The sequence below is a fragment of the Euleptes europaea genome, chromosome 4 (genome assembly GCF_029931775.1).
Source record: "Euleptes europaea isolate rEulEur1 chromosome 4, rEulEur1.hap1, whole genome shotgun sequence".
Taxonomy (NCBI): Eukaryota; Metazoa; Chordata; class Lepidosauria; order Squamata; family Sphaerodactylidae; genus Euleptes; species Euleptes europaea.
This window is the reverse complement of record NC_079315.1, coordinates 40,314,293-40,336,273: the sequence shown is the minus strand read 5'-3', so window position 1 is coordinate 40,336,273 and position 21,981 is coordinate 40,314,293. Positions and strand designations below refer to the sequence as shown.

The window sequence follows — 21,981 nt, the reverse complement described above, 5'->3', positions numbered from 1 at the left end:
ATCCTCAGGTACCTCACTTCGATGAGGCAACAGGGCATGTCATACAGGACCATGGCGCTCCACCTGGCTGCAGTTTCCTTTATAGCAAGGGGTATGGTCATCCTGACCCTTTCTGTTCATTCATCATACAGAGGGCAATCCAGGATTGGAGGTGTCTTTGCCTTCACCCTCCCGACAAGCGGAGCCCCATAACTTACACTATCCTTAAGTCCCTCCTACAACAACTTTCAGCACTTTGCCATTCCAAATTTGAAGTTGTCCTATTTAAAGCCACATTTGTACTCTCTTTCTTTGGAGCCTTTTGGTGTGGAAAATTGGTTCTGTCCTCTGGCCATGACAAATCTGCATGGGCTGTTGGGATTAGGGATATGTCACTTATATGTTCCACCTTGTACATCATGGTCAGAAAGTCTAAAACGGACTAGTTGGGATGGGTGCGCATCCATAGCTCTGAAGGCGGCGCCACCTGGACTGCCCTGCCCGGTATCTGCAACGAAGGCATACTTGCACAGGCGCCCTAACGGCCTGGGCCCCCTGTTAGTGCATAGCAATGGGTCCTTCCTTACGAGATTCCAGTTTATGGCTGTGTTGAGGTGTAGTCCAAGGAATTTGGCGCCCATTCTTTTCAGATCAAGGCAGCCACTCCAGCTGCTATAATGGGCTTGTCCAAAGCGACATTCACTCGATTGGGGTTGGAAGTCCTCTGCATGTAAGACATATATACACAAGTAAATGTCTTTAGCACATGCTGTCATGCTCTTCTTTTATAGGCTTGTTAAAGACTGTTTGGGTTACTGGACACAGCATCGTGCACTGGGGTGGCTGTTATGTGTCTTCCTCCGGCTCGACAGCTGCAGATGAAGTGGATTGGACAGAGGGGTATGCTATGGGACTCTTTCACTGCCACAGTGACAGAAAACATCCTGCACTTCGGCCCTCCTGATGCCATCATAATTCAACTCGGAGAGAATGACCTGCCAGGTCATAAACGAATCAGTCTTTCACTTACCATGGTCTCTGACCGCAGACCACTGCACACCAGGCTTCCAGGCACCCATTTTTTTCTGGTCCCAACAGCTGGAAAGGCAAGCATGGAGAAACACAGATGCCCCTGCAAGAGCTGACTTTACCAGGAAGAAAGTGTGTAGAGCCATAGGTCGTTATGTCGCGTCTATCACTGGTGTCATGATACATCACCTAGATATCTCCTTTAGGCAGCATGCATTATACCGCCCGGATGGCATTCATTTGTCCAGCTGGGTACAAGACTTGTGGCTCCACAGAATTAGAGACTCCCTCCTTTGTTGGTTGTAGCAGTAGGAGCTTTGGCTGGAGCAGGGCAGGAGCCCTGCTCTTTGGCGGTTTTTAGCATCGACCTGGATCCCATTTGGGGAAGAGAAGCCTGTGTGCCTTCCCCTTCTTGGGGACCCCCTTAATGGTCTTGGGATGGATACCTACTTGATGCCTGGATCCTGCCCCATGCCTCGCCAAATGCTCCTCTCTGTTGTGATCAATAAAGCTGTGGCCTTTGTTAACTCATTTCTGTGTATTTGTTTATTTCCTGGTCATTCTCGTTTCGGAGTCCTTTCTGAGTACAGCAAGGCCAAAGCAGGCTTGCATGCTCACCCACCATCTTTCTGGGCACAGCGAAGCCTGAACAGGCTCATGCCCCACCTCCTCCCTCCGTCCCGTTCTGGGTGCAGCGAGGCCCGAGCAGGCTTGTGCGCACACACCCACCTCCCCCCAGTCTTTCTGGCTGCAGCGAGGCCCGGGCAGGCACACAGGCTCACCTACCCACCTCCCATTCTGGGCGAGCCAAGGCAGCCCTCCCCGTCTTATCTGGGCTGGCAAGCCCTGCTGTGAGCTCGTCAGCCAAGGCATCCACCACCCTGTCTGGATCTGGCCTGGCAAGACCTCTGTCAGCTCGCCAGCCAAGGCAGCCCTCCCCATCCGGATCTGGGCTTGTGGGCCCGCTGCGAGCTCGCCAGCCAAGGCAGCCCTCCCTGTCCAGATCTGGGCTGGCGGGCCCTGCTGTGAGCTTGCCAGCCAAGGCATCCACCACCATCCTGTCTGGATCTGGCCTGGCGAGACCTCTGCCAGCTCGCCAGCCAAGGCAGCCCTCCCCGTCCGGATCTGGGCTGGCGGCCCTGCTGCGAGCTCACCAGCCAAGGCAGCCACCACCACCCCATCTGCATCTGGGCTGGTGAGCCCGCTGCGAGCTCGCCACCCAAAGCAGCCTTCCCCTTCCAGATCTGGGCTAGCAAGTATCTCCAGTACCTGGCATTACATTGTATGGTTATTTATTTATTTGGTACACATCGTCTGCCCAACCAAGAGACATTTATGTTATATCCGGCCCTCCTCACAAATGAGTTCGACACCCCTGATTTAGATGGTTCATTTGAGCCAACATGAAAAACCAAAGAAACTACATGCATATATAGTTCTAAAATTCAGCACAAAAGAGGTTAACCAAAGGCCTCTCAGCACCTAGATTTCGTACTTCTACTTCTCTAAGACCTCCCCTTACTCTTTCTCAAAGCTATTTTTTTAAAGCAGGTAAATCACAGTGACATTATCTATTTCTTTTATTTTCTCTGTTTTGCACAGAGTTGATTTCAAAGTGTCTTTACAAGCACCTAAGCAAATATAATTCACGTTATATTTTGTTCATTCAATCAATATTATGGTCAGTATCCACTGAACACACTGTTTCAGGATAATAAAAATAGTTATGGTTGGAAAAAGATACAACATAAAATACAACCACATGATACACTAGAGATACAAATGGGTTAACCGTTCACTTGTGGGTTTTTTTTTAAAACAAGCTCCTCCTTCCCTGAGAGCACTGCCAAAATCATCTGACAGGAAACATAACATTAAGTCTATCCTACCTAAGTGAACAAAGAGTGCTCAGAACAGGCAAATGGTTTACTGCAGAGTGGGAACTTTTCTAATCCTGCAGGAATCTGCAGTGTACTGCTGAAAATACAGTGGCAAACTTGTTTTTCATGTAGCACTCTATGCGAATCTCCTCATTTTGGTCACATTGCAGTTTTTGCTTCTTCTATAAAGGTTAACTTAAAGCTCCAAATATAATCATGTGGAAAATGGACATTATTGATTCCTATGGTCCATTGTTTCCCCATTCTAAGTCCCTGAAGTTCAAGTTCAATCTGGAATTACATCATGTCTGGTTTCTCCTGGTTACCAGACGGCTTGAGACGTGACCACAGCTACAGAAAAAATAAACAGCCTTCTTCACGCTTCGGCTCCCCTATCGATTCAAACAAACTCCCTCCCCCAAGTATGCTTCAAGTATGGAGCATGGTTAATTTAGAGATTAAGTTCCAAATTAGATTATCTAATGGCATCTTAATGGATTGCTGACCCATTTCCTGTGGGATGGCAGCATGCAAGTCTGGCTGGAATACAATTAATTTCTTAGGAAGTGTTCAGAATATGTTTGCTTAGATGGAAAGGACATCTTTCTTTATTAGAGAGTTGAGTTTGTCTGTTAAAGTGACAAATTGATAAAAGCCAGAAATCCTTCAGTTTCTCCCACCGTAAATGATTTTATCAGTAATGCTTTTGTTTCATTGTTCTCACTGGAAAAGCTGAGTTTGTACTTTTATGATTCCAAGAAAATATATAATGCAGAGAACAACCCTCTGGCTAACTGCAGTATTTATTGTCTGAAGTGCAAAACTTTAAAAAAAATCCAGCTGTAGAATTACAGGGTATTGATCTGGTTCTTCAAAAGTTTGCATGTTTGTTCAAAACTGTAATGTACAAAGATGGTTTGGGGAAAAAAATAAATTCCCAGCCCACCCTCCTCCACAAACCAAGCTTATTCCATTTCATTGCCTTATCAACATTATCATCACAGCCCTTTGGAGGGGTTGGGGGCAAAGAACGCTGCTTTAAAAAGTTGAATATTTTGAACACCCCTACGGCTAAAGCTGAAAAGGATATTCAACACTCTGAGAATAAGGCTCTCCTCAGGAGCTCTAAGAACAAACCAGCTGTTGTACTGTACTCCTGTGTCAAGATAACAAAGTAGAAGCAGGAAATGCTAGTCTAGTGACTGGGCACAGAAAAAGTAATGTTAAATTAGCAGTTAATCCTTTAAAACAGAATTGAAAGGGTTTGCTTTTTAAAATATAAATTACTTGTCAATGAATGTCTGAACACTGTTAGTTTTGGGAAGACCAAAATTACAAGAAGCTTAATAATGGCTTTAAAAAAAATCCTTTAAACACTTAGGCCAACCTCCACTGTTACAAAAAAAAAAAAGCATAGTAACTGATTTAAAAAAGAACCTCCACTGGAAGCAGCTCCTAACGGATAAAAAGCCCCTCTTCCTGGAGGTAAAATGGAACGGACTTCCATTTCGCAAGCTTCTTGTATGAAGTTGTTTCTTTTTCATTTGTTCGGATTATTTGAACCAGGCCTCCTTTCTGGATGCACTACTGGATTTTAAACTCCAGTTTGGTTTAAATTTTGTTATGTCAGAAATTTGGCTTGTCAGGGTCAACAAACAAATAAATAAAGGATAAATTAATTGAGTAATATAGGAATTCCTGTAGTTTTCCCCCCTGAAATGAGAACACCTTTCTTTTCTGTACATTATGGGTTAATTAGCAGAAGATCCTAAAGGCTGAGGATCTCCTCCGCTTCCCCTCCCCTCCCCCAGCAGTTATTTCCAACCCTAGGAAAGCTGCTTCTTGGGGTCACTGGACCCATGGGATTTGGTAGACTCCAGTGAGGAGGAAGGGATGAAATTGCCTTTTCTGCCTCTTCTGTCAGCAGAGCTGCCCCTTCAATCACTGGGAGCAGTTTTGCCCTCTTCCCCCTCCTTACTACAGCCCACTGACCTCAATGCTATTACTCCACGCAGGTCTTGTAAAACAGGCTTGCACTTACCTGTAACTGTTCTTCTGGGCAGACAAGCATTGGGACTCCACATAGGCTGGCTGCAGAAGTTTCTAGCCTCCCTAGGAACCAACAGGGTGCCCGTCCCCTCCCATCCAGAGCAAACACAATGGTTTTTCCCACCCAAACCATCATGTACTATGGGAACATGAGTAGCCAATGAAAGCCATAAAAAAACCAAACAAGAGAGCTCCCAGAAGGACAAAAGGGAGGGAATGTGTGTCTGCAAAGAAGATGTTGATGAATAACAGTTACAGATAAATGCAACCCTGTTTTCATCTACCATCTTCAGTGCAGCCTCCGCATTGGGATTTTAGCAAGCTATGCACCAAAAGAAGGTGGGGTGATGCTCTCATTGGAACAGTGACTGGAACACTTCTGCATCCTTTCTCAATTGCAGGTCCAGCACATAATGTTTCACAAATGAGTCTTCAGCTGACCAGGTTGCTGCGTTACAGATTTCTATAAGCAGTATTCTCCGATGAAAAGCAACCAAGTAGCCCTGTGCCTTGGTAGAGTTGTTACCAAATGGATGCAATCTCCCAGATTGTGTCACCTGGCAAACCTACAGACACGTGTCGCCACCGTTCCAGAAGTGAGCCAAGCCCAGACAATATGGACAGAGGCCCCCGTACTGTATAGCGAAATTGACAAGGAGAAACCATAGGCAGGGAAGCCCCTCACAGTGAACCAGAGGGAATCCATTTTCTCTGACCCAGTCTCCAGCAAGCTGTCATTTCGCAAGAGGCGACCAGGAATATACGCAGTCTTCCCCCCCCCCTTCATCTGCATGATTAATGGCTCATCGGAAGCCTCCGAAATATCAGTGCTGGAAGATCGCACCTCCGGCATCCAGGAAGTGACTCGCTCGGAAGTAGCTGTTCGCGTCTTTTGTCTATCCCATCAACTATCATCTCCCTGAATTGTGCAGTCAATGGTTCAGGTTAGCCTGTCCAAATTGCCCCGTCACACCCTAGCAGCCAACCATTAAGGTATTGTTCACCTTTTGTTCACCATGGCAACCACAAGGGGGCAGGACCCACTTCCCCCACCCCAGGAAGAATATATCTGGGGTCACTCTCATCCATACGCTAGCTCTCTCTCTCCCACACACACTTGCTGTTATTCTGTCGGTCTGGGTAGCAATGCCAGACCACACAGCTCTCCAGCTTTGCTGGCCAAGCCCTGGGAACCCCCAGCCCCCATTTTTCTCTCACTTCTAGCCGCACGGAACCCCTGGAGGTACCCTCTACAGGATCAGGTGCAGTATTCCCCTCTTCAAAGGGAAACCAGCCACATTGGCCAACGTCTCTATGCTACTACCTTTAATTCTTAGGCTCTGACTGTGTGATGTGTATGTGTAATTTTGTATACGTGTGTGAACATGTAATTTGAGTAAAATTCTTTTAATTTTAATTCCATTGCTTTTGCCTCATTTTTTTTGGTCATGGTACAGACTCTGGTAGACAAAGGTTGCATCCTGCTTAAGTTACGTCTTATTGCCGGTTATTGAATGCTAATTCCCCCATATAATAATTCATAACCGAGCAATTTTGCTATCAGAGTGGGCACGGACGTCTAAAGGGCAAGGCTTGCCCACAGCTTCGTAACATGATCGGACTGCAGCCACAACTCACCTGGAAAGGGACTGTGAAGATGCAGCTCTATGCTTCCTTGGGCATGAGTAGCCAATGAACAAAGTCTTATCCATCCTAAACTTCTTGATTTTGTGAATGTAATATAACAGGGCCATCCTAACATCCAGGGAGTAGACTGCCTTCTCAGTCTTAGTAGCGGGTGATGGAAAAATACAGGCAGTACTACCTCCTGAGCCAGGTGAAATTTTGAGACCACTTTGGGCAAGAAATCTAAACTGGGGTGCAGAACAACCCTTTCCTTGAAGATTTTAAGGAAGGGGGGTCAGCCTTTAATGCAGCCAGCTCACTGATTCGCCTGGGAGAAGTGACTGCAACCAGGAACACTACCTGCCTGCTCAGTACAGCTAAGGGACGTTAGCCAGTGGTTCAAAAGGTTCCTTCATAAGTTGCGAGAGGACTAAGGATAGAGACCATTGAGAAACAATCATAGGTGTGTGTATGAGAGAAAGCATTAATCAATCAACCCTTTAAGAAAATGCTGAGCCAATCTATGTGAGAACAAATCTTTATACACAGAAATGGTGGCAAGGTGAATCTTGCCTGAAGAAGCAGCCACACCCTTTGAGGCAAGACAAAGTAAATATTCTAGTACCTCTAGAGCCGTGTTGGCGAACCTATGGCACGCGTGCCACTTCCGGCACGCGTAGCCCTCTCTGCCGGCACGCGTGGTTCCTCCAAGCCGCTGGCCTTTCCGGCTCTGGCCCTCCCCGGATGGGGGAGGCTGTAGCCCAGGGGTGGGGAACCTCCGACATCACTGGCGGTGGCCCCCGGACTCTCCCACAGAAGCCGTCGCCATTGCCACCGGTGGAGGGAGCGTGCGCGGCCGGCCAGGCAGGTGGGAGAGCGGGGAACAGAAGCCGGGCGCCCACACTCGGCATGGCCGGCGGCTTCTCTGGCGCCCTCTGGGCCTGTGCGGGCGGAGGGGCGTGGCTGGCCGGTGGGCGCAAAAGAGGTGCCCTCTGCCCCACTTCGCTCGCCTCTCGCCGCATCCCCCCCTTGGGGCAGGCAGGCCGGGTGGGAGATCCCCTCCGGGTGGGGGGCTTAGGGGCCTGGGCAAGGCAGGCAGGCAGAGAGGGGCAGTGAGCTAGGCTGGGCTCCCTCCCTCCTTCTTTCCCTCTGCGCCAGACGGGCCTCCTTTCCACCGGAGCTCCACTCTGAAAGGGGTGGGTGGTGGCGGCAAGGCCCAGCCGGGCGGGGGATCCTCCTCCTCCTGCTGCTGCTCACCCCGGGCACGTGGGAGGCGGCCGGTGGGGCCCAGCCCCGTGCACAGGCGAAGGGCGCGGTGGCAGGGCTGGTGGCTGGCGAGCCTTGGGGCGGGAAGTCAGGCGGAGGCTCTGGGGCGCCTCCTTCCCCTCCCTCGCTGGCAGTGGGCCAGGCTGGACGGGGGCAGCTGTCAGCGGGGCAGGATGCCGAGCCTCCGCGGGAAGGGAAGGGTCTCCCGGCCCCAGTGCGCTGCGGGCTGTTCTGCGCGCGCGCGCCCCTTCTCTGCTGAGGGAGGAGGGGTGTGTGTGTGTGTGAGAGAGAGAGAGAGAGAAGCGGGAAGGCTTTCCTGTCTCTGGCCATTCATGCATGGGATGTTTTGCCTTGGATTTGCCGCTCTGTAGATGCACATTTTCCCCATCCAAATTCTCAAAACTCTTCAGTAAGTCCCCATGCAGAGTTTTGAGAATCTGGATGGGGAAAATGTGCATCTGGAGAGTGGCAAATCCAAGGCAAAACCTCCCATGCATAAATGGCCTCTTTCTTTCTCTGTCTCCCTCTGTCCTTTTCTTTCCCTCCCTCGCTCCATTTCTTTCTCCCTTTCTCTCTCTTTTTCTTTCTTTCTCTCCCTCCCTCCCTTCCCTTCTTTCCTTCCTTCCTTCTTTCCCTCCAGCAGCTTCTCCGGCGCCCTCTGGGTCTGTGCGGGCGGAGGGGCGTGCAGTCCTATTCCACCTTTGAAGTGCCCACAAGCCATCCTCCAAACACCTTTCCATTTGTCTTGATATGTAGAGAGAAAACACTAAGGAATTAGTTGCCAATCTCCAGGTACTAGCTGGAGATCTGCTATTATAAGTGATATCCAGCCAACAGACATCAGTTCTCCTGGAGAAAATGGCCACTTTGGCAATTGGACTCTATGGCACTGAAGTCCCTCCCCAAACCCCGTCCTCCTCAGGCGCCACCCCAAAAACCTCCCACTCATGGCGAAGAGGAACTTGGCAACCCTAGCCTCTCCCTCTGGGCCCCCTCTGGGGGTGGTATTCAGGTTAAATTGCCGCATTGGCACTCGGCGATAAACAAGTGGGCTTTTGGTTGCAGTTTGGGCACTCAGCCTCTAAAAGGTTCGCCATCACTGCTCTAGAGGAGCCCAGAGTGGTAAACTGCAGTACTGCAGTCCAAGCTCTTGTCACGACCTGAGTTTGACCCCAACAGAAGTCGGTTTCAGGTAGCCGGCTCAAGGTTGATTCAGCCTTCCATCTCTCCAAGGTCGGTAAAATGAGTACCCAGCTTGCTGGGGGTAAAAGGAAGATGACTGGGGAAGGCACTGGAAGCTCCTATTCAAGAAATTTGCTTGCTCTGGAGGGGAAGGGCACCATGTTGATTCCTAGGGAAGCTAGACACTTCTATTCTGTGGCCAGCCTACATGAGCGCAGTCCCAGTTTGGGGCTGCACTGAAGACAGAAGTTGAACCATAGGAATCAAATTCCCTGAGAGTCAGAAATGGCTGCTGGGGATAAGGAAAGTGGAGAAAAATGACAGTCCTTGTGTTAGTGGATCAGTATATCCAACCATATAAATGTATCCAACCATATGAATCTTAATTACATGATGCAATAACATGAAAGGTGCTCTTTTGCACCTTGATCTATTCTACACAAAACAAGCATTTTATGTTTTTTATTTTTAAAAAAGATATTCCAATACACTTATTAGGTAATTTTTAACACACCTTTTATACTTAGTTCCAAAAGATACCAGAGTGTGAAAGGTGGGGTGCTGTCAGAAACAAAGTCTCAAAAGTGATCATATTCAGAAAGTAGTAGATACTCTTTACAATTACAGGATAGAGCAAAGACCGGTCAGATTAATTGAGTTGGATCTTATAATTAGATCAATGAAGTGGTTTCATGGAATAAATTTTAATTGGCTTCCATGTCCCCAGAAAGCTTCCTGCCCGTTCTCTTGAAATGCCATTGATGAGGGCTGGGAGATCCGGCTGAAAAGGATGTCCTGTAGCACAAGGGGCTGCAATAAGAAGTTGGCTTCAACAGGATTCCCTCCCTTTTCTCTTTTTGTAGATGTAATTGTGGTACACTCAACTAGCACAAGTAGGAAAGAGGATTATTCCTGCTATGTTGTTCTTGTTGCAAGGCCCTCCCCCATATCACAGCATAGAGAGAAGTGGTCCATAAAGATGCTGGAGGAAAGGAAAGCCAATGAAAATTGCTGTCATAACCACACTCTGTTGTCCTAACTATAGGTGGTAACATGCAATGGGTCTGAGATCAGTTGTTGCACCTCATCTCTGGAATGTGCACTTCCAAGAGGTTCATCTGGCACCAATATCGCTGTATATCAGGTGTCAAGCTAAAACTATTATTTTATCCTGAGCCTTTCCCTGAATAATGTTGGCCTTCTTGTGGCTTGCTGCAGGTTTTCTGATATAGTTTTGACTATGTTTGTTGAGTTTATATTTAGCTGTTTTTATTATTCTTATTATGTTTGGATGCTTCTTGAGACAAAAATAAAACAAAGAATTTTTTAAAAAATAAATAAGTTATCTAGACAGAAACAGAAAACAGTACACATTTTCAATAAAACAGCCAGGTGTGGATGGGAAGCATGAAGCTCTGAAAATAAGAGCACTAAAAACAAAAGCCGTCAGAGGTAGCCAGTGCAGTTATCATCTCAAGTGAGAGTGAATGTTATATTATATTAAGGTCTCCTCCAAACATTTCCACTGATTCTAATCAGATGAACTGATAATTCTTGTTACCTTTTTTGATATGCCACATATCTGCTTGGAAAACTAGCATAGTTTTTAATACATAGTAGCATCTCACAGAAGGTCAATCTAAGGGTATGAATGAAAAACATACCCGCCTGTAGTAGGTTTTAAATAAAAGGTTTTGTTCCTTTTCTCTCAAGCAACCAAGCAGGCCTAAGCCTTGCAGACTTGGTTGGCAGTGTTCCCCCGTGCCATCTTCTAGCCTCATAATCTTGTCCAGAGTTGCATACCAACTTGAGTGAGACCCTACCAAAGTTCAAGCCTTGGTATGGTTTGTGATGAGAATCTCTTTAGTTAATTTATTTACATGGAAGATGCAACATATTTTGAGAAATATTATCCAGGAATGTTAACCAGCACAAAGAATAAAAACAGTAATACTGATCAAAAAATATTCAGACTGGGGTACTGAAGAGGGAAGTCCTAAATCTGATGCTCTTCAAAACAGAAGGCATTAAAACTCTTTTTAAGATAGGATAAAATGTAATTCATTTTAGAACTGGAATACAAATTATAAATAAATTACAAAAGAACTCATCACTATGGTGTCTTAGCATCAAACAATGATAACATTTTACAATAAAAGAATAATCATATCCAAAATTCAGGAACTAATAAGATTACTTTTGATAAATTAGTGATTATGTCCAGTTATGATGACCGCTATGCAATCAGGATAGTGACAAATCAGAAAAGAGCAAGAGGGTGAAATTAACAGTACAATTCTAAATAGAATTACACCCTTCTAAGCCCATTGGCTAATAAAGGTGTAACTCTGTTTAGGATTTCACTGTAAAAAGTCTAGAAGGCAAGTTAAATCAGGAAACGTTGATGGAATCAGGTGGAATTAGCCTATAGGAAGTAAGATTAAAGGGGGGGGGTAGTCAGTATATATCTACTCTATATTTAAGTAGAATGCAATAGACGATAATGAGAACAGTTCATTCTATGCAATGATAGGATAGGACACAAAACAGATATAAGTTAAATGCTAGAGGCAGCTCTGAATTATGAGAGTATTTCAGAAATAAGTTGTGAAATGTCCTTCACTAAAAAAAAGTTTTCAAGAGAAAACTACGAATGAGTCATAAGTATAACTTCAAGGCAGGATATTGGACTAGATGACCCATGGCTTCCTTCCACTCCTAAGTTTATATATGAAGCCCACAAACCACATTGTGCATTCTATTTTTATAGTAGCACTGGTTACAAAGAACTCTTCTGGCAATCATAGAAACAAATCACACAGATTTCAGGCAAGGGCCCTTGAACACTGGTGAAGGTTACCAAAGGGATTATAAGAAAAACTGTCATTAGGCTAGAGTACCACAATTTTATCTGAATGTCACTATACATTTTTTCACATTTTTCACAGCTATATGAATAAGGTTTACTCATGAAAGCTACATTTGCTGTAGAGGACTATGACAGTTCCCTTTCATATAGGAACATGTCCATGTAGGGACAAACTACATGTTATACACAGGCACATGTAGCCTTCACCCAGTATTTAAAAACAAACAAACAAACAAAAAGAAAAGAAAAGAAAGAAAGCTGCAAGCAAGAATGAAATAAAAATAGAGTAGAAAGAAGGTCATTTTCCTACTGGCTATTTTTCTAAGCAAAATAATTTATCAGCTGCTTTCTCTTCTCTCTGGAAAAAAGTAGTTGTGCAAATTGTACCCCACAGAAAAAGAGAGGGGTGGTGGAGAGTTATAAGCAGGGAAAGAGTTAAGCATCTTCCTCCTCTCTCCCCACACGCAACTTTGCAGCCCTCCCCACCTGCATTTCATTTAAAAATAATAGGGGGGTTATATGTGAAGTATAACATATGGTTTAGTGTTAATATCATATAACCTAGGAGATATTTAAGGAATTGAAAAATGAAATATGCAAATTCCTCTTTACATTAATATATATATGTGTGTATTTTTGGGAATGTACAGTGCCAATTACATCTATGAATTAAGTTCATTTGCAAAATAAATGCTTTGCTGTATAGTCTCTCAATTTTACTGCATACATACTACAGAAAAGTTAAAGGTAATCTGAAAAGCCCTAATTTTATTTTGTACCATTTGATCTTTGAGGTGGCAAACTACTCAGTTCAATTTTTCTTCAACAACACTTTACAGCTTTTACAAAGCACACATGGAACTGAAGCAAGCCAATCACATGGGAACATTTGTTAGGAATTTTTGGTATAGACAAAATGTATAATTTTGGCTTCTGTACCACATCTAATTTTCCAATAATAAATACTAAAGAAAATCAATTGATTAAATCCAATGCATATCCTATGGCTGAAAAGAGCTCAGGAAGAGCACAAGTGGCTGTGCTGGCATCCAGGCTGCTTGCACCGGCGCCTGGGCCACTTGCAGCACCGCGAGAGGCAGGGATGCCAGCGTTGGGGCCATCACGTCAGCCTCCCTGTGCTGTTGCAGCTGCCTTTTTAAGACTTTAAGCGGCTGGGGAACGGCTTTGGAGGCGCCTCAGCAGCGCCTCGCCTATGCTGTCCCTAGCAGCCGCAAAGCTCAGGAATACTGTGAAAACAACAAGAAAACTTGCCTTATATTTACAGTGTAAAAATGTCCTTGATGAAGAGCAAAACTTAGCAACACACTGGGCTAATTTCTTTAATAAACAGAGAACTGGTAACTTTCTGAATGCTCCATTCTGCCCTTATGGATCCTCTTGTTTTTGTATAACAGTTAAATGAGGCTTTTCAGTCATCAATGGATTATAGCAGTATCTTTTTATAAGAAAACGTTTTGATATTAGAAAAACTATACAGCAGAATATGCATTATCACAAATATACTTGCACATAAATTATTAGGTTGAATTACTGGCCACCAAATGTGATTCAATGTTTGTAGCTTACAAGATCTTCTGAAACTGCTTGATTTTAAAATTAAGTAAAATAATGAAACCTTTTATCATCATGCTTTTGTTTTGTAAGCTCTGAACACTTCTTCCAATATGTACTAGCAGCAAATAACAGATATAAAGCTAAATACTGTTATTGTTCCGGTATACTTCATGTGTTTTCCAGATATTATGGATGAATTAGATTTAAATGACCACAACTGCAATGAGTTCGCAGAATGGATCTTTTCCCCTTTCTCCATCTGAAGTCCCCTGTACCCCCACATTCTCCTCTTAGAATCATAGAATCATAGAGTTGGAAGGGACCACAAGGGTCATCTAGTCCAACCCCCTGCACAGTGCAGGAAATTCACAACTACCTCCCCTCCATACCCCCAGTGACTCCTACTACATGTCCAGAAGATGGACAAGATTCCTTCCCTCTCATCATCTGCCTAAGGTTCGAAATGTTTAATACGGTCCCAGACCAACAATAAAAAACTTTTACATAATAAAAATAGTAGCTATATACATCAATAAATATATAATCAAACATTTGTAGGGGAACTATAAAAAACATAAGCGTAAATAGAACACAGTTAAAACTCATTCGTTGGGTTCGACCCATGCTCGTCTAGCCTTCATAATTCGCCATCCAAATTTGGCCATTTTAAAAGTTAGCTCGGTGCCTTTAACTGAGAACAAGTTAGAAAGGCGAGTTGCTCTAGTGCTCCCTGAGTGGTCAGCTATTACAAGGGAAATGTCTTCTCTTATTTTATTATAAATTTTGCAGTCATAAATGACATGTTCAAGGGTCTCTATGCTCCCATCAGAACAAGGGCATACATGTTCACCATGGAAGATCTTCTTGTATCTACCTTCCATTATAGCTGAAGGGAGAGCATTGCAGAGTAACAAGGTAAAGGCTCTCCTATAATCAGTTTTTCCAGATGAACAAGATATGGCATCGGGGTCACATTAGTAAGGGTATTTCGATTGTAACAGACATTTTTAAGTCTATTCAGATCATGCTGTCTTTCTACGTCTCGTATTCTTTGCCTTATCAAGACCTTGGCTTGCAAATACTCCATAGATAAAAGTAGTTCTTGAGAGAGACCATAGAAGCCTAATTTTTTCTTCAAACTCCTCTACCAGGGAGACGTAAAAGTGTCATACAGGATCAGATTAACGAGTCCTTTAGGACAGAGTGCTATTTTAAGCCAATAAGAAATTGCGGCTATCCATATCCTCGCTTCAATTATAACCTCCCCAGTCTCTATTCGGACTGCAGCATTAGAGACACTGGAGGGGACTTGTAAAACAGCTCTCAAAAATTTAGATTGAATCTTCTCCATCTTGGAGTAATTTGCCATGGTCATAAGTGGCGCCCCATATAGCATTTGAGAAAGAGGTTTAGCCTTAAATAGCTTAACAGCTGCCATAACTGAGCGTCCCCCTTTCGTCCAGAAAAACTTTTGTATAGCTGCAGCACATTTTTGGGCATTTGAGGCAGCATAAGTTATGTGAGACATTTTTGAACCTGGTGCCTTAAAGACCACCTCCAGGTATTTATAGCAGTGCACTTGCTCTATTTTGACCCCGTTCAACCACCAAGAGTGGAGTTTTGGCTTTTTTGCAAAAACCATCACCTTTGTCTTGGAATAGTTAACCTCAAATTGGTTGTCAGCACAATAGAGTGCAAGCGAGTGCAACGCCCTTCTAAGGCCAATAGGTGTTCTAGAAAGAAGAACGGCGTCATCTGCATACAATAATAGTGGGATGTGTCTTCCCACCAGTTTTGGGGGATGCAACTCTGACTTATTTAGGCATGATACCAGATCATTGATGTAAACGTTAAACAGAAGTGGTGCCAATATGAAGCCCTGTTTGACCCCCTTCGCTGTTTCAATAGGATCAGTGAGATGTCCTTGGGGGTTACATCTTACCCGTATTGTGGTCTTTTCATATAAAACTCGAATTAAAAACAGAAGACGCCTGCCTATTGTTGAAGCCTCTAGTTTTCCCCAAAGAATAGCTCTAGGGATTGAGTCAAAAGCTGATTTTAAATCGATGAAAGCTGCATACAAGGAGGTGAGACTTAGCAGAATATTTGGCAATAAGATGGTCCAACAATATACAGTGATCTACAGTAGAGCAGCCTTCTCTGAAGCCCACCTGTTCTTGTACCAAGTAATTATCTTGTTCCAACCAAACCCTGAATTTCCATTGAAGGTGGCTAGCATAGAGTTTGCTTATAGTACTGAGATCTGCCTAAGGTTATAGAATCAGCATTGCTAACAGATGGCCATCTAACCTCTTCTTAAAAACCTCCAGGGAAGCAGAGCTTACTACCTCCCGAGGAAGCCTGTTCCACTGAGGAACCACTCTGTTAGAAAATTTTTCCTAATGTCTAGACGGAAATTCTTTTAATTTAATTTCAACCTGTTCTTTCTGTTCCGACCTTCTGGGGCAACAGAAAACAACTCGGCACCATCCTCTATAGGACAGCCCTTCAAGTACTTGAACATGGTTATCATATCCCCTCTCAGTCTTCAGGCTAAACATACCCAGCTCCTTCAACATTTCCTCATAGGACTTGGTCTCCAGACCCATCACCATCTTTGTTGCCCTCCTCTGGACACGTTCCAGCTTGTCTACATCTTTCTTAAATTGCAGTGCCCAAAACTGAACACAGTACTCTAGGTGAGGTCTAACCAGAGCAGAGTAAAGCGATACCAGCACTTCGCGTGATCTGGACACTATACTTCTGTTGATACAGCCCAAGATCGCATTTGCCTTTTTAGCTACTGCATCACACGGCTGACTCATGTTCAGTGTTTGGTCTACTAAGACTACAAGATCCTTTCCCCACACACTACTGCTCAGACAAGTCTCCCCATCCTATAATTATGCACTTGATTTTTCCTCCCTAAATGCAGAACTTTACATTTATCTTTGTTGAAGTGCATTTTATTAGTTTTAGCCCAATTCTCCAGCCTGTCAAGATAATCCTGTATCCTGGCTCTGTCTTCTACCATATTTGCTACCCCTCCCAATTTAGTTTCATCTGCAAATTTAATAAGCATTCCCTCTATTCCTTTCTACAAATCATTTGGAGCGGTGGAGTATGATCTGGAGAACCGGGTTTGATTCCCCACTTCTCCACATGAGTGGCGGAGGCTAATCTGGCGAACTGGATTTGTTTCCCCACTCCTACACACGAAGCCAGCTGGGTGACCTTGGGCAAGTCATTCTCTCTCAGCCTCACCTACCTCACAGGGTGTCTGTTGTGGGGAAGGGAAGGTGATTGTAAGCCGGTTTGATTCTCCCTTATGGCAGAGAAATTCGGCATATAAAAGCCAACTCTTCTTCTTCTAAAGGTGTTGAACAACACAGGGCCCAGGACAGATCCCTGAGGAACTCTACTAGTCACTTTTCTCCAAGTGGACGAGGAACCATTAACAAGCACTCTTTGGGTGCGATTTGTCAACCAGTTACAGATCCACCTAACAGTAATAGGATCTAAACCACATTTTCCCAATTTGTCAACTAGAAATTATGTGGAACCTTATCAAAAGCCTTACTGAAATCAAGATAAACTATGTCTATAGCATTCCAGCAAGGTAGTAACTTTCTCAAAAAAGCAGATAAGATTAGTCAGACATGACTTGTTCTTGAGAAACCTGTGCTGGCTCTTAGTGATCAGATCCATCCTTGCTAAATGCTCAAGGACTGACTGTTTGATGATTTGTTCAAAAACTTTTCCCAGTATAGAAGTCAAGCTGATGGGTCGGTAGTGACCCAGATCCTCCTTTTCCCCCCTCTTGAAGATGGGGATAACATTTGGCCACCTCCAATCTTCTGGCATCTCACCTGTTCTCCAAGACTTCTCAAAAATAACAAACTTAGAGTAAGTTTGTTAAAATTAGCTCTCCTAAAGTCCAACCTATATGTCTGACTACGTAGTTTTTCCTTTCCCCAAGATTGTAAATTCCAAGATTACATGGTCACTACTACCCAGGGTGCCTACTACTTTAACCTCATCAACCAATTCTTCCCTGTTGGTGAGAATCAAGTCTAAGATAGCAGATCCCCTTGTTTCCCTGTCCACTTTCTGGAATAGGAAGTTATCAGCAAGACAAGTCAGGAATTTATTGGATCTTGCATTTTTAGCAGAGTTGGACTTCCAACAGATATCCTGGTAATTAAAATCTCCCATGAACACCATGTCCTGTCTCTTTGAGAACTTTGTAATCTGGTCTAGGAGTATCTCATCCAAGTCCTCTGCTTGGTTTGGTGGCTGATAGCAGACCCCCACCATAATATCACGATTATTTCTTACTCGTTTTACTTTTACCCATAGACTCTCAACTGAACTACAATGCTCAGATTCATGTACTTCTTCACAAGTGTACACATTTTTTGACATACAATGCTACTCCTCCCCCCTTCCTTATCTGTCTATCCCTTCTAAACAAGTTGTACCCCTCAATCTCAATATTCCAATCATGAGTGATATCCCACCAAGTTTCAGTAATGCCAATTAGGTCAAAATCCCCTTCCTGTATTAGGGCTTCAAGTTCTTCCTGCTTGTTTCCCATATTCTGCGTGTTAGTGTGCAGACATTAGAAACTATGGTTTATGTGCCCTGAGGTTTTTGTTTCTGAATTTACCCTCGTTTATGCTTCCTCGCATACATGGCACTCCCTGCAAATCTTTATTGTCCTCATCCCGTTATTGTCATCATGCTAGTCTTTAAATTCTTGTCTCGCTCCCCCATAGGATTTAGTTTAAAGCCCTCATCAGGTTTAGTTTAAAGCCCTCCTTATCAGGTTCTATTCTCTTCCTAGGGAAGAGAATAGAATTGGCTTTTGAGGAGGGAGGCTGCAGCTCAAAGAGAAATAACTCTTTACCTTCTTGTGCAAACTCATCAGTGAACAGTTTGTTTTGGCACTTGAAAAGATGTGCTGGGGTGGGGGAACACAAGATTGATTGGCCCCACTGCACTGTAGCCCTCGCAGCATTTTAAAAAGGGCTGAATTCTTCTAAAAAATGGCATTGGTGTCCATGGGTTAGACCCACTGGTGCTGTAACGTCTAGTTTGACAATTAGTTTGCAGGAAAAACATGAACAGTAGTTTGTTGGTTTGAATATAATGGCAAACTGGTATGCTGCAAAAACATCACTAATGATCTCACTGTGTGCAACAAAAGAAAGAAAGAAGGAAGGTTTGCTCAAGCAAGTCTGAATGCCTTCAATGCTCAGTCATGTAACAACAAACCATGCCACAATCACAGCCCAATCTAAAACCAAGTTAATGAAGTCAATCCCACTGATGTCACTTACACTTACAAGCATGAATGTTTGGGGCTACAGATATATACCTTGATTCAAGAAGTTTCTATGCGTCTTATGAGAGAAGGTGGGAAAGAAAGAAAATATTACTTCATAAGAGCTCTCATCAATCGCCAACGTCACAGCAAATATTGCAAACTAAGGGTAGACACTGATTTTTCCTATTACTAGATTCTTACTTTTTAACTACTTAGCTAAATCTTTCAACTAGCATAGTAACGAATTACACAGTACATACATAGTCAGTATGGTTAATAGTAGTAGTTTCCTCTTACCTGCAAAGAAAACTGTTTCACAGAAAGTTTTAGTTAACTGTATTTTAGTTTCTGCCTGAAAGTCCCACAGTCTTTATATCTGAGAGCAAATACTTGGTATTCCAAATGCTTAACTACAGTATCGTATATAGTTCAATTGACATTTCAGATAACATATAGTGTAATTCAGAAGATGTTAAAAGGTATTTTATGGTCAGACTTTGACAAACATATTCCTGAATGCCAGCTAAAACAGATAATGAAGAGCCCAAGATAGTTTAGGGTTGGAAATAATTAAAATTTTACCTTTGCCAAGTAATTCCCAATGTATCCTCATTGGCACTGGGGTATAAATGCCTGCCGTTTTGATTCATGGTCCAGTCACAAATCCTCAGCTGTCAATTGAAACCTAGCAGTCAGATATGGATCGAGCAGTACTACAGTTTTTAGTATTTAAATGAATGCATGCAAGCTAGCACTTTACATGGCACAAACCTTACATCCCCAAGTAGTAGTAGTCTAAAAATAAAAAATAAAAACATTAAAAAAAACATTTAAGAAAATGCTATTTGGGTGTGCTTCTCTATTAATAAATCATAATAAAGTAACTTGTATTTAGCACTTAATTATTATCCATTCATTAATTATAAACTGAGCTGGGGAAAAAGCAAACGTTAATGTTCAATAGTGATTTTTTTAAAAGAAAGAAAGTAAAAAAACACTTCAAAATGATTCAATGTACTTAAAAAGGATTTTAAAAATCAATATCTGAAAAGCATGCATTTGGTGATACACAGAAGACATGCAATTTATAGGAAAAAAGATCTGAAATTATACAAGGATCCTATCTTACTGTTCTAGGAGGGTAGAGGCATTGGTAACAGAGGTTTATTAATTGTGTTACTGAATATGGCATCACTGAACATGCAGTGGTAAAATAATCTCAACTTGTTCTATATTCAAAATAATTGCATTTAAAATACTTTAAATATAGTGAGGAATGCATTAAATGCAAACTGAAACAAATTCTTCCCAGATCACCAAATCATCTGTTCTGCTCTTCAGAAATTATTTGTGTAACTCCATACAGCTGTTTGTCTAGCAGCTGCCCTACAGTGCAATCAGATTTCCTGAAAAGATAGACTGATTATTTTTATGTTTGTGAAAATAAACCTCTTCTAGCCTTTGGAAGAAAACACTGAAAGAATATGATTTTTCTCCACACCTATGCTATAAACGGCTCTAACATACATCATGTATTTGAATGTTAAAAGATAATGATAAATGATAAATTCTTTTTCCCCAAGAAAAGTGTTGTGCCTTTAAAAGATACACATTAGAGAGAAAGAAATGACATTCACAGCAACTCAATTTATTACAGTCCTTTCCTGAAAAACACATATGCTGAGAACAAGACAATATCCCTGGCTTGACCCTGTTTGACTGCTACACTCTTGAGGCTTCAGATATGAAAACATGGACCTTCCATTACTTTTTTCCTTATCTGTCATCTGAAGAACTCAGTGAGACCTTTTAAAAACAATCAGAAATATGAAATTAACCAGAAAAGGAATATTCCATCTCAAAATAGTTCCCCAAAAACTGCAGCATGGAGTGTAAGTGTATCACAAAACTTTCATAGGCAGCATTTTTAGTGTGAAAATAATAAAATACAACTGTAATCCAAAAGAAATGCTGTTGATGCATGTATGCTATTTTCCCAGTCTCCCATTTCAAAAACTTCTGCTATCTTTGGTCTTTTATGTATGGCCATTTCCCTCATTGTCACCCTCTGATGACTTCAGGTCTTTGTTTTGATTATGCATGCCGTTTCTGACCATCAGAGGTCGCCTCACTCTCCCCCTGCATTTTCCTGCGTTTTTTCCCTACGTTTTCATGGACCTGTTTTATCTCGAATTTGAAAACACGGGCAAAATGTGGAGAAATGCAGGTGGAGAACGAGGCAACCTCTGATGGTCAGAAACGGCATGCATAATCCAGACCCGAAGTCGTTGGAGGGGGTATCATGAGGGAAACAGCCACGCATAAAAGGCCTCTATCCTTTGGGGAATTTAAAAAACAGTATAGGGGAGCTGTGGGAAAACTGAAACAAAAACAAAAAACCCACATCTTTATTAGATTGTGCCTATGGCGGCCATCTCCCTTTAGAAATTTTTTTTGTCCCTTTAGCAGAAGCGTAATGGGATGTTGTATACCAGGTGATGATAATCCATGCCATGAAAAGCTTCAGCTGCTCATTTCCATTTTTCCTTAGGCCTACTGGCAGCCTTAACTGTGCCTTAAGCCTGGTCAGTTACTGAAGCATATGCTTTGCTAACTGCCTCCGTAACATTTAAGATTTTTTTTGCCATTTTCATTACAAAATGACTTTATAAGGGTTTAAGGTCTCAATCACTAAATCTACTCTTAGGCTCAATTCTGCCATCATACCAAATCATGGCGATATTTAATGCATTTAACCATGGTCAGAACCAGAAATAGAAACCAAGGCTTGATGACTGAGCCTGACAAATCACAGATTGACAGATGTTCTCAGCTCATTCCTGAGCCCTGCAGCAGCCAGGGATGGCGTGGCTGCGGCGCCTCCAAACAGGTTTCATAGCCACTGCAGGGGGGAAAAGGGGCATTTTTAATGAAAAAATTGAAAAGGGAGGGAAAGCCCCATAGAGAAAAGAGATGCTGTGCCAGCAAAAACCTGGCGCAGCACCGCTGAAGCGTAAGGGGGCGTTCCCAGGCTGAAATGGGTTAGGAGTCTGCCTACTGGCAGCTCCACACACACACACCCCAGGAACGCCTCCTGGGACGTTGGGGCGAGGACGTGCGCTGACAGGTTGCTGGCAGGAGGTCGAGCCAGCGTCCGAGGGCTATGCTGCTGCGGTAGTTCTAGGGGGCTGCTGCCA

General features: G+C 43.4%; 1 protein-coding gene across 11 annotated transcripts in view; it reads right to left on the bottom strand.

The window, feature by feature from the left end:
• NFIB (nuclear factor I B) overlaps window positions 1-21,981 on the bottom strand; it is a 435,226-nt gene that overhangs the window by 7,489 nt on the left and 405,756 nt on the right. For 9 of the 11 annotated variants that reach the window (XM_056847865.1, XM_056847866.1, XM_056847872.1 and 6 more), the window contains one exon: window positions 19,367-19,455. The exons of the other annotated variants lie outside the window; for them this stretch is intronic. In XM_056847865.1, coding sequence (XP_056703843.1) covers window positions 19,367-19,455 — 89 coding nt within the window. The remainder of the gene's footprint in view (window positions 1-19,366; window positions 19,456-21,981) is intronic. 11 annotated transcript variants of the gene reach the window in all.